The 13,784-nt window shown below is 39.2% G+C and overlaps 1 protein-coding gene across 4 annotated transcripts in view; it reads right to left on the bottom strand.

The window, feature by feature from the left end:
- LOC136857155 (ubiquitin-conjugating enzyme E2 W) overlaps positions 1 to 13,784 on the bottom strand; it is a 335,437-nt gene that overhangs the window by 190,761 nt on the left and 130,892 nt on the right. For 3 of the 4 annotated variants that reach the window (XM_067135584.1, XM_067135581.2, XM_067135582.2), the window contains exon 4: positions 5,677 to 5,832. In XM_067135584.1, the coding sequence (XP_066991685.1) occupies positions 5,677 to 5,832 (156 nt within the window). Of the gene's footprint in view, positions 1 to 1,986; positions 2,027 to 5,676; positions 5,833 to 13,784 lie in introns of those variants that run through there. The other variant, XM_067135585.1, reaches the window with a different exon arrangement.

Consider the following 13,784-nt stretch of genomic DNA (forward strand, 5'->3'; position numbering starts at 1 on the left):
AAACTCTTGCCAGTGTTGTCTGTCCATTTAGATTTCTCCCTTCATGATCACTCTCCAGTCCCCTCCTCTACTTTTGACACCTGTCTTCAGTTAGTATAGCCCTCGTTTCCTTGGTCGTCCAACAGGTCACCTTCCACTAACTGTCTGTTCCATGTGTGCATGTGGTGTTCGAGTGCCTGGTATTCTCTTTACATGCGCAAACTATTTAACCAATATCTGCCCAAATTATTTTTCTATGGAATATTGCAATATTAGGCCAGTTGTCTATAACCTAAATGAACAGTTTATGATATTTTTAGGTCTCGTTAACAAATTTTTCTGGAGATTTTCCACATCAACACAAGTTAACAGTGAGAATGGATGGACAGGGTAAAGGAGATGTCTGATGAAAGTACATTTCTTTACATTTTAAGCTCATATGAATGTAATAATCAAGAACTTATTCACACAAGTGTTGAATCGGCACAATAAAAATCACAAAATACATTATTTAAAACTTAACTGAAGAACAGTTTGGTCTCAATTTCTTTTTTTGCTAGTGGCTTTACGTCGCACCGATACAGATAGGTCTTATGGCGACGATGGGATAGGAAAGGGCTAGGAGTAGGAAGGAAGCGGCCATGGCCTTAAATTAAGGTACAGCCCCAGCATACGCCTGGTATGAAAATGGGAAACCACGGAAAACCATCTTCAGAGCTTCCAACAGTGAGATTTGAACCCACTATCTCTCGGATGCAAGCTCACAGCTGCGCGCCCCTAACCGCACGGCCACCTCGCCCAGTTGGTCTCAATTTCGAATGTACACTGTTCAAACATATCAGGACATTTATTCATATGTTTGTATTACTGTTATAATACCAAATTTTCAGCAAGTAGGGTCACTCTGCAAACAACAAAAACACATAACTACCAACAGAACTTCAGAACAGTTTAGTCTGTTTCGAAACTACACTCGCTTTTTTGTAGTCCAGTCTATTTTAATGTGAGTGAAATGCCATGAAGCAAAGTACATGGCAGTCAACATTAAAAGTCTCTGCACTGCTTCCTGGCTGGTTTACCACATAGTGTGCGTCACACTTGCTTTTTCCTTGTTTTGAGGTAGTGGGATACCCTATCATAACAATCTTCTCGTAACATGAGTGAGAATACTTTCATATTCAATCTTCCAGCATTAGGATGTTGAGCAGCACAAGACTGAATATATATTCCCTAGCCATGCACTGTGTCAAGGTCTAGTTCTTCTCTTTGTTCTTTGAGGTCAAACAGTAAAGTAGCCATGCACTGCTCAGGAAGACATTCAGAAAGAACGCAATTAGAGGTCAGTTCTATTTCTTATTTTTGATGCTGATGCGATAACAAGATACATTTTAAATGAATCGGTTGAGCTGCCCGTCATCGGAATAACTTGAAGACATACATAGTACTGGACCAGCTGCTACTTCACTAACATGACGCACTTCATTTTCGCTCACTAGGCCATTTTCAGTTAGTTTTATATATATATACTAGTTTAGCACCAGCCCAAAGATGACTGCCAGACAGACTGTTTATATCCCTACAGGACTTGTCACCATCGCTATCGCCATCACTATGAAAAGCATTTTCAGGTGGTTCTATGTACATATTAGTATTCAGGATGTCTTCTGCTGATACTAACGATTTCCCTGAGAGTCAATCTGAGAAAAATATGTGAAAAATCTTAACCAGTACTGAGGTAATTCCATACACACCCATTGTCAATATACGTCGACATGGAACTTTCATGCTCTGCTAGAGAAAAACAACTATCAATATACCAAAAATAAATTTAAAATCTGTTAAATGCACATTTCATTATTACAGTTAACACAACAGTTCGATTTTTACTAATAAACGTAAAAATATAATTATAAAATCATACTCACTGTGATGGAAGCATCATTCTCTTGGCTGTATATGGAACGATATTTCACACCCAGTCACTCGATAAGGCATGAAACTGAGTGTCTTGTGTTTTCGTTTTGTGCAGTACGTGTCAAACAATGAACTGTAAACAATAAATCTCAAACATGTTCTTTCTGTTGTCTGATATAAGATCAACAATGTTCAGATAATCACAAATGTTAAATACAGGGACAATAATTCCCTTTTCCCAATCTTCTGGGATATTCTTCTGTCTCCAGAATGTTTTAAACATCCTACTTAACCAATGTATTCCCAAATTCCCAGCAGCTCGAAACATTTCTATATTCATTTCATCCACTCTTGGGGATTTCCCATTTCCCATATTCTTTAGTGCTGTTTCTACTTCAGACAGAGTTACACCAATCTCATCGTGTGGATCATCCATCAGTGTCACAGATTTCTCGTTTGATTCATGAAGATCCCATTCCAATATCCAGTAGGTTCTAAAAGTACATTTTTCATTTTCTCTTGATGGCAGAAGCTTTAGTGATCACATTGCCTTATTCATCCATTACAATTAATATTGTTTCGTAGGGAAATTGCTCATTCTTAGGGATCCATACAGTTTCTTCTTGTCCTGACTTAACTCCTCTTCCAGTTCCCCTGCAAACTTTGTCCACCATATCTGTTTCTCTTCCTTTACTACCTTCTAACACATCCTTTTGGCTTCAGAGTACTACTACTACTTCTCTTCCTCACTCCCATTTTTATCCCACACCTTCCAATACCTTTTCTTTTCTCTCACCACATCTCTTGTTATTTAATTTCACAACGGTGTTTCCTTTGCTTTCTTTGTACAGCTAAGTCTTTTACAGATCTCTTCAGCGGTTTTACACAAATGCTTCGTTAAAATTCTCCCATTCATCTTCCACATCTCTTATTTCTGATTTTGGAATTTTGGCTTTTATCATTTCCAAATAAGTCTGTTTATCCTCCTCTTTCAATTTCCAAATGTTAAATCTTCTTTCTCTAACCTCTTTTATTTCTGCCATTTTCCCAACCCTTAACTTTGCAACAACTACTCTGTAATCACTATCAAGTGCCTCTCCTGGTATTATGTTAACATCTAGTAGCTCTTTCCTTTTTCTTTTCTCTATCAGAGAGTAATCTACAAGTGACTTAATTCTCCTTTCTTCCAAGCCATATCTTATTATTTTTCTTGATTTACTTTTCCTGAATGTGTTTCCAATTATCATCTCATTTCTCTTGAAAAAGTCCAATAATATCTCTCCTTCTCTGTTTCTACTTCTGCATCCATAGGGCCCAACCTGTTAGTACCAGTAATAATTTTCAAGACCTCATTTAGCTGAACATCTTTCCCCACTTCTATGTGGGGTCGATGTTTCTGACAGCTATTCTCCACTTAGCCTCGTCGCACACAGCTGTGACAGCTTTTTTTTCTTTTCTGTCAGATCATCCCCTGCGCGACCCATCAATCCATCCACCTCCACTTATGTCTTCCTCCTGCTCTTTACCCTTGTATCTCCACCACCCTCCTCCCTGCATATGTCTTTTCTCTGCACATGCCATATCACTGCAGTCCTTTTTCTTTTATCTTCTTTGATATTTCCACTACCTTCATTGTTCCTCCTTTCATTTATGATCTTGTCCATTTCAGTTACCCCACATATTCAACTGAACATTTTTATTTCAGCTACAACTAGCTTTTCCTCCTGCACTTTATTTACAGCCATTTTCAACACCATGCATCATTGCTGGTCTTTTTACAGTCTTGTATACTCTTCCCTTGACTTCGATTCTATGACCACAAAGAACTCCTGACATCCTTCTCCAATTTTACCATCCTGCTTGTATTCTGTGTGTTATCTCTTCCTCCATGTTTCCATCTTTACCCACCAGTGAGCCAAGGCATTTAAAAACTTATTTACTCTCTTCAACTATAACTCATATTCTTGATCCTCAGCCTCTGGGGCTCAGGCGGCAGCATGCCGGCCACTCATAACTGGGTTACATGGTTCAAATCTCTCCATGTGAGATTTGTGTTGGACAAAGTGGAGGAGGAACAGGTTTTTCTCTGGGTACTCCGGTTTTCCCTGCCATCTTTCATTCCAGCTACACTCTCCAATATAATTTAATTTCATCATCTGTCAGTCATTAATCATTGCCCTAGAGGAGTGTGACAGGCTTCGGCAGCTAGTACAATTCCTATCCTCACTGCTAGATGGAGGCTTCATTCATTCCATTCCTGACCCAGTCAAATGACTGGAAACAGAGTGTGGATTTTCATTTATTCTTGATCCTCTCATTAAACTCTAAGTATTCTGTCGTCTTCCCACTGATCTTAAGCCCTCTGTCTTCCATAGCTACTCTCCACTGTTCCAATTTTCTCTCTGCTACATCTCTGCTGGTCTTACACAATGTGACATAAACAGAAAACATCATACACCGCGAGGATCAATCTCTTATTCCATGAGGCACTAATTTTGGGTATATGCATATGGTTTTTCCCACACAGGAATGTAATAAACACCGGATAAATATGTAAAAGATTTACTCCAGAATTAAGCTTCCTGGAAATGTTCTATAAGTGTTGTTTAAATCCCACATATAGATAAAGTGGGGATGTTTGAAACAGCTCCTTATAATCATATGCTAAACAGGTGGAATGCAGTGCCCCTAGTTTTACTTAGGTCTGGTTGAAGCCTCCATTTATGGAAGGAGATGCTTAAAACAATTAGATCTTGAGAAAACGTTCTCACAAAATATTTGCTCTAATAAACTCATGCTGAGTCATCTGCAAATTTGATGTGCCTTGAGCATATGTAAGGTACAGAATATACAAAATAGGGGCCAATACTGATCTTTGCAACAAATGACTATTCAAGGTCCTACAAAAGAAATCAAAGATGCTAAGCATAACTTAACAAATTTAATCATCATCTACCTCCAAATTGCCATAAACTACTGAGAAATCAACAAAAGCTGCAGCTAATTTTAATCCTCTCTGGAAAACAGATTAAATTACGTTAGCATCTATCTTATCACAGCAACTACAATTTTTCCTTAAGTCTCCTTGTTCCATTAAGATAATAGTTATTATTTATTCCACTAAGATGATTCTGTATAGACCATATCCAGCAAGTAAGTATATATTAAATTAACCCCTGATCTAAGCTTCCTGGAAATGTACATAAAGTGGTGTTTAAATGTCAAGGTTAGATTAGTATGACCCAGATGCATTTAAAATACCAGACCTGGCCAGGAATCGAACTCAGACCCTCTGAAACGAAGCCATGATGCTGACCACTCAGCCAAGGAAATGGACAACAAAATGGGCAATAATACACATAAAATTTTTATTCTGAGTGGCAGTTGCATGGTTAGATGAAAATGTGTACTGTATATAGTTTCATAATATGTGGATAAAAATTTTCTGTCACAGCATAATTTGTGTAAGAATAAATTCCTAATAATGAGATTATTTCCATATTTTATAAAGCTCTAGTATAAAGTTAAATTTTAGGATGATACTGGTAGTAATGGTGATTATTATTTTAAGGGGAAATACAACAAGATAATCACACCATGATAGGATAATATACATGCCAAATGCAAGATCCCTACAGTCTCTGTACACCCTGTTTGGAAATGAAATAAGCTAGCCTTCAAACCAAGTCTTACTAATACAGTTGAATGAAACAAAATATACATAACAACTTTAAAAAATGTATACATCATTGCATCACAATTCATGACAAGATGGAATATTACCTTCTCTTTACAACTGCTGAGCATTGATACTATGCTGAGGCACACAGACTGGACAGAGAGCGCGGGTGACCAATCTTCGGTGAGAATCGATAGACAAATGTGACCATTACTGTACACGTGTGGATGGACTGGAATGTTTGGACCAATGAACGTAACCTGTATTAATAAACAAAACAAAGCAAATTATTTGCATGGGGCACTGTTGTGTATATTCGGATTCCAAAACAGTTTTGTTTAGCAAGCATATGGCGCTGCTGTGTTGTATGGTTGAATTTCACTGAAGGGGTCATACATGTATATCCTTTGTCTAATGTGTTTACTTGTGTTGACAGAACAAGTTGAACTTTTTTTTCCCTAGTGATTTAATGAAAGTAGTGGGCATGGCCTTACCTAAGGTAGAGCCCCAGCAGCATTTACCTGGTGTGAAAATGAGAAACCATGCAAAAACTACCTTCAGGGCTGCCGACCATCTCTTGAATGCTGAATGTATTACATTTTGTTCTCTAGTGTGATTGCAGCTGACACGAAAGGAACACAAATAGGAGGAAGAAAAAAAAAAGGGGTAAACAAACGTGCCTGTAAGAAAATGAGAAGTGATAGCGGTTACAGCAAGCAACCTCTATTGCATGTAAGCATATGCATGATGTCTTAAGCATCAGGTAGACTTTTCATGTAGTTATTGAACAACACTGGTTTTCCCAATCAAACAGATTTTTAATAATAATGTTATTTGTTTTTTACGTCTCACTAACTACTTTTACGGTTTTCGGAGATGCTGAGGTGCCAGAATTTAGTCCCGCAGGAGTCCTTTTATGTGCCAGTAAATCTACTGAGACAACGCTGATGTGTTTCAGCACATTAAAATACCACTGTACTGAGCCAGGATCGAAACTGCCAAGCTGGGGTCAAAAGGCCAGTGCCTCAACCATCTGAGCCACTCAGTCTGGCACAGATTTTTATTAATTCAGGTAACATGTTCATGCAATTTGGGTTGCAAAAATATATCAGCCATGCACCTTGAGTCTCTATTCCATAGTTTTTACTCAGTGACAAGTCAAGATAAAGCACTTTTCTTCCAGGTGGGTTTTTAAAAGAATGCAGAAAAACTTACCAAGATAAAATTTGCAGCAAGAAATAAGGTTGTCAGTGTATTAGTTGAGAAAGGGAAGGAGGGCCAGACTATCTATGAAGTAAAACATGGGGGGGCACACTATATCATTGTAATGAATGAGATGAAGGATGACATTAGCCAACATAATATACTCTCTGTGTCTGACGAGAAGCCGCTGCAGTTTGTAGGTATGGCACAAGTAACAGATATTATAAACTCTTATACACTCATTACAAACATCAATCGCGACAAGAAATAGATGCATGTTCATTATTTAACCGTTCATTATGAAGTACCTACAGTATAATAATAAATGTGTAGCTAAAGCACAACTGCACGACCACTTTAAAACTTCACAACTGCACCTCAATTCGCAAAAGTCACCACGGGTGAAACAGATGTTTATTGTCAGGCCTTGAGACATGCCAGACATGGCTACATATGATTTCTCGTCATACCGATCATAGTAGAATTGATATTAGATAACATACAGAATCGTTTCCATATGAACAAACCACTATAGTCAAACAAAATCAAACAAGTGCTTCTTGATTCTTAATTTAAATATCAATCGAATGTATGTAGCTTTCAAAAACAATCCTCCTAATTCTTTATGAATAATTCATAGTCACGGACGAGGCCTACATAAAACATGGTTATATTTAAAATCCTCCTAATACTTTTGTCACCTACAGAATGTACTATTCTTTATTCATGATGGAATACTCTTACCTGAAATTTGGAATGCCCTGCTCAGACTGTTGCAGAAGATGTGATCTACTGCAGGCCAAAATGAACGTAGCTTCAAAGGAAGAGAGAAAACATTTCCAACAATAACTAGAGCATCATCGGAAAGCTCAGAAAGCAAGAGGCAAGATAAAGGCAGACATAACAGAATCACAGACACCAACATGCATAACATTGGTGCTCACTATATATTTCCAACAGGTCTTGTTTAATAATAATGTTATTGGCTTTATGTTACACTAACGGCTTTTTAAAATGGTTTTCGGAGATGCTGAGGTGCCGGAATTTAATCCCACAGGAGTTCTTTTATGTGCCAGTAAATCTACTGACACAACACTGACATATTTGAGCACCTTCATATTGCACCGGACTGAGCCAGGATCGAACTTGCTAAGTTGGGGTCAGAAGGCCAGCACCTCAACCAACTGAGCCACTCAGCCTGGCAGCCCATACTCACTCTCACACGTTCTATTCTCAACAACTTTCAGTTTACAACTTGTGTGTTCATGTTTGTAATACCAATGACACATTTATGTGTTTGTGTACTGATGCTGCTGCAGAAAGAGGAGAAATGAGATAGCTTCAGTGTTACTGAAACTGCTCACAGAGAGGTTTGTGAACATTCACTCCAATGTAATTAGCTGCTGTGATAACTGCATTAGTCAGAATATCAGAATAAAAATTGAAATGGTGCTATTTGTCATGATGTTTTTGGTGTCCACTGTAATATGCAAAATACACAATTTGAACAGAGGTTTTTAATAAGTGGTCATTCTTTTTGCCCCTTCGATCAAGATTTTGCTGTAATAGAGATCTTTCTGCCTACTTTCAGGTTATAACAGTTAGAAATTTTGAAGGTTTGAAACCTTTTAACGATTTGATTGCCAACAATGTCAGTCCGGTCTATTCTTACAACTGAACCACTTTATTCCAATTGTATAAGTGAATCAATGTGTTTTCTTACATTTTACTCAATTTCGTCAGTATCAGATGTTTGGCACTTACTCCCTTACGCATTTCAACTCTTCAGTTTCTTTCAATACTAAATATGCATAGTTAATTCTGTAAGATGCCAGTTTTGTTATTCCTAGGCAAAATAAGCTACATAATTCCTTTCACCACATGTGGTACATATTATCTATTGTTTAATTATATCGACAAGATACAGTGACCAAAATTGATACCAGTTCCTTGAGCACCAATACCCTTAGTGTGGAAGAATATTTTTGAGGAATACTATGCTGATAGATTTGTAACTAATATTTTTCTTCGTCAACCGGCACGTTTACTTTGAACAAATTAGAGTGCTTAAAGCAGGCCGGCTGCACCTGAATACTGTGTGCATGGAATAATGGAATAGGACCTCGGTTCTATTTTGTTGGTTTTCGGAACCCGAGGTAATGATTAACAGGGACAGGCAGGGGCATTTGTATTGCGACGTTAGAGGTGAAATGCTTGGATCGTTGTAAGACGGACCGAAGCGAAAGCAAGTATGTTTTCATTAATCAAGAACGAAAGTTAGAGGTTCCAAGGCGATCAGATACCGCCCTAGTTCTAACCATAAACGATGCCAGGTAGCGATCCGCCGAAGTTCCTCCGATGACTCGGCGGGCAGCTCCCAGGAAATCAAAGCTTTTGGGTTCCGGGGGAAGTATGGTTGCAAAGCTGAAACTTAAAGGAATTGACGGAAGGGCACCACCAGGAGTGGAGCCTGCGGCTTAATTTGACTCAACACGGGAAACCTCACCAGGCCTGGACTCCAGAAGGATTGACAGTTTGAGAGCTCTTTCTTGATTCGGTGGATGGTGGTGCATGGCCGTTCTTAGTTGGTGGAGCAATTTGTCTGGTTAATTCCGATAACGAATGAGACTAGCCTGCTAAATAATCGCATCCGGTATCCGTTTGTGCTACCGGCGACAACACATCTTCTTAGAGGGCAGGCAGCTTCTAGCCACTTGGGATTGAGCAATAACAGGTCTGTGATGCCGTCTGTGATGCCCTTAGATGTTCTGGGCCGCACGCGCGCTACAATGAAGGAATCAGCGTGTCCTCCTAGTCCGAAAGGACCGGGCAACCCGTTGAACCTCCTTTGTGCTAGGGATTGGGGCAGGCAAGTGTTCCTCATGAACGAGGAATTCCCAGTAAGCGCGAGTCATAAGCTCGCGTTGATTACATCCCTGCCCTTTGTACACACCGCCCATCGCTACTACCAATTGAATGATTTAGTGAGGTCTTCGGATCGGTGCATGGGATCTGCTTCGTGCAGTTTCCGATGTGTCTGAAAAGATGACCAAACTTGATTATTTAGAGGAAGTAAAAGTCGTAACAAGACTTGCCCTCCAATGGATACTCGTTAAAGGATTTAAAGTGTACTCATTCCGATTATGGGGCCCCCTCTCCGGAATCGAACCCTGATTCCCCATTACCCGTTACAACCATGGTAGGCGCAGAACCTACCATCGACAGTTGATAAGGCAGACATTTGAAAGATGCGTCGCCGGTACGAGGACCATGCGATCAGCCCAAAGTTATTCAGAGTCACCAAGGCAAACGCACCGGACGAGCCGACCGATTGATTTTGATCTAATAAAAGCGTCCCTTCTACTTCTGGTCAGCTCAAGGCTAGTTTTATCATTTGTGAAGAAGGGAAAAGGTCACTTAACACAATGAGGACAGGTCCCAAGGAAATTCATGTTTGCCTTGCTGCGTGCTGCAGACAGGTTTAGAGTTATCTAGTGTCTGCTGCAGACTGAACTTTTGGGCTATTTTTTTGTGTTATATCAGAACTATTTGAAGGTCATGGATGATAGAACTGTTGTTGATGGTTTTACACAGTTGATAGTCGTATTTCTTTTAGATTACTCTTCATTTTATAGTTTCCTGACATCATATTTACAAAGTTTAGAGAGCCATGAAGTTAGAAATATGGCAGCCCCCAGAGATCAAGCATGTTTTAGATAGGGATGAAATTATTTGTGAATTATGTGCTGAGAGTTCAGAATGTCCAAATGATGGTGAATAATATTTAGAGTTTGATGACAGCAGAAATATTTCAAGTGATGATGATACACAGCCTTATCTTCACGGTGTGAAACTGCCATGGTAAAAAAAAAAAAAAAGAGCCAGGATCAAACCAGCCAAGTTGGGGTCAGAACACCAGCACCTCTACCTTCTGAGCCAATCAGCCCAGCTCATTACTACAAAGGAGCCAGAAAAAAAATATATATACATACACTGTTTACTACCTTGTTACACAATTAAACCAATTTCTTAAAAGTACAGTATACTGCTGATTGTTACTTATGCTCAATTCAGAATATTTTTTTTCTCCATTATTTAAACCTCTATATCAGAAAGCAACAAATGTTTAAAGTGCACGACAACTGATAGCATATATAAAACAACTAAACTACTTTTAACCTTTAATTCATACACGTAAAAATGATATTTCAAAGTATTTTAGTTGTTATACTTAACTGAATAGCATCTGGTTCTCTCCTGCATTTAACCTTGAGAGAGAGAGAGAGAGACACACACTTACTGTTCCTGTCATATTAACTATAGTGACGATAAGGAAGCAGCAAGAACATCACTTTCTCTGTTACATGAGTGAAATATCTACTGCCGGTCCTCTTTGAACAACCTTGACTATCTAGGCCAAGGCAAGTCACCACCTGTGATATATGCTACAATGTTTTGTTTTTCTTTAATTCAACCTATTGAGGGGAAGCTTATGTCAAACAGTAACAAGAGGAGAATTTTGAAGGACGTAGCAAGTGATCGCATGTGTTATTCTGGCATGTTACGATCAGGAAATACGAACCAATGAGACTTCATGTAATCATTTATGATAACCAACAGGATATTTGTGCTGTATTACACCTCAAGGCAGGGTAAAGGCATATAAGCAAGTTTACAAGTGATTATAATTATTAATTATTGATTATGAATAATCCTAGTATAGCATCCACTCAGAGCTCTGACTTGGAGATAGATTTTATGGCTGATGATGCCTGCAAAGACAGGCGAAACATGTACCATACTCAAACTTAATATAATGACAGTGTTATAGTCCTAAAGACTTAACTAGTATTGAATAGGCGGTTTCAATAACAAGCGAGCATCGAGAGAATTCTTTTTTTCCTCATTTCTGCTCGGAACTGCATGTTAACCCGCGAGTGGTCGCTAGCCGAATTGTAACATGAGTGGTCGCACGTGAGACTTTCTCTCACATTAAACTTCATTTAAAATAAATATATCTTCTACTAGCTGTAGTACCCGGCGTTGCCCGGATAGTTTCTGAATATTTACCTTTAAGATTTGCATTACCAGTTAGTTATGTGTGATGTAAATTTTTATAGAATTCCTTTCTGACTTGCAGATTGATATGTTACGATTTATTATGTAGTTTTAGAATTACTTGGATGTGTTTGATTTCAAGTTTTAGATTATTTAATTTTCGAGTAAAACTTCGTCCTTATGGAAGCTCGAATCGACTGGGAAGTATCTGATCCTGTCAAAAATTAATAAGTGATAACTATATGTATTTAGCCGTCGCACTATAGATACGATGTACAGGATTTCAACTGTCTATGAGACTGTCCCCCTCTCGCCCCCCACCCCTAAGAGATAAAAAAATCTGGATTGCCACCATTCATCTCAGTGATCCAGCAAACTGTAGATTTGACACTGTTTTAGATTATTTTTGTATCTCACTCCCCCCTCACCCACACTCCAAAGGGGGCTGAACATAAACTACAAAAAATTCGGAGTGTCACTATTCATTTCAGCGACCACGAAAACCATGGATTCGATAATATTCTAGATTATTTTTATACCACCCCCCTCGCCCCCTGCCCATAAGCGTGCTAGGGGTGTCTTACCCCCGCGCGGTTTGTCTCCTGATACTAATTGATAAGTGTACCAAGTTTGGTGAAATTGCTCCAGTAGTTTAGGAGGAGATGTGTCATTTACACACCCATGCACACACATACATCCATTTTTATATATAGTAAGACGAAGAAGATAAGATTTTTATATATAATTTTTCGATTATTTTTATATCTCACCCCCTTTGTTTTTTAATTATTTCTATATCTCACCCCCCCTTTCGCTCCCCACCTAAAAGAGGGCTGAACTTGGACTTTAAAAAATTCTGGAGTATTACTTTTCAACTCAGCGACCCCGAAAACTATGAATTCGACACTATTCTCGATTATTTTTAGAATAACCCCCCTGACCACCCTCCCTTAAGGGCGCTACGGACGGCTTACCCCCCACAGTGCTCGTCTCCCGATAGTAATATGTATACCCAGTTTGGTTGAAATTGCTTCAGTGGTTTAGGAGGAGATGTGTTATTTACTCACACACACATGCATCCATTTTTATATATGGTATAGTAAGATTTTTATACTTCACCCCCTTTCCATCCCCGTCCAAAGGAGTCCTATGAGTGCCATACACAACAGTATATTATTTTTCAGATATTAAGTCTTATTTGTTCCAATTTTGGTTGGCAGCTATGCCCAAACGTACATACATAACTCGCAGCTCTAGAATCCTGGAGCTGACATTGCCATGGTTACAGCAGTTCATTTCTTTTATCCGATTCCTAGAGCAGGGGTAGTGCGGTGCCAATATCTTTGTAACGGTTGGTTTTAGGGCCTTAAAACATGGTTTTCGGGCCCATAGGGCTTACCGAGTATTGTTCTTTGCGTCAAGAGGATTAAATTGAGCTTTGTCTCGTCCTTACACGAAAAATTTGATATTTTGCCTATATTAGCCTATTATTTTTATATATCCCCCGCCCCCCGTGCCCCCCACCTCGAATTGTTTTGAAAATAAAATAAAGCCCATGTTACTCACTGGCAATCTCTCTTTCTTAGCATTAATCCCGACTTGCAGGGTCTGCTGCTTTGCTAATCTCCTCCATTTCTGTCTGTCGTTGACATCTTCTGGTGTTAAGCCAATACTGTGCATGTCTGCCCTGATGTTGTCAGTCCATCTCTTTGCCAGTCTTCTTCGTGGTCTTGTTCCCTCTGGGTTGATGTGGAGCGCTGTTTTGGCAACTGAGTCGTCCTGTTTTCTCATGACGTAGCCGTACCAGCGGAGACGGGCTTCCCTCACTATGTCTATGATGGACGCGACACCAAACCTTTGCCGGACGTCCGTGTTCCTTATGTGGTCACATCGGGTCAGCCCCATGGACCATCGAAGCATCTTCATCTCCATGGTTGTCAACATTTGCTCC

The sequence above is a fragment of the Anabrus simplex genome, chromosome 1 (genome assembly GCF_040414725.1).
Source record: "Anabrus simplex isolate iqAnaSimp1 chromosome 1, ASM4041472v1, whole genome shotgun sequence".
In the NCBI taxonomy this organism is placed as follows: Eukaryota; Metazoa; Arthropoda; class Insecta; order Orthoptera; family Tettigoniidae; genus Anabrus; species Anabrus simplex.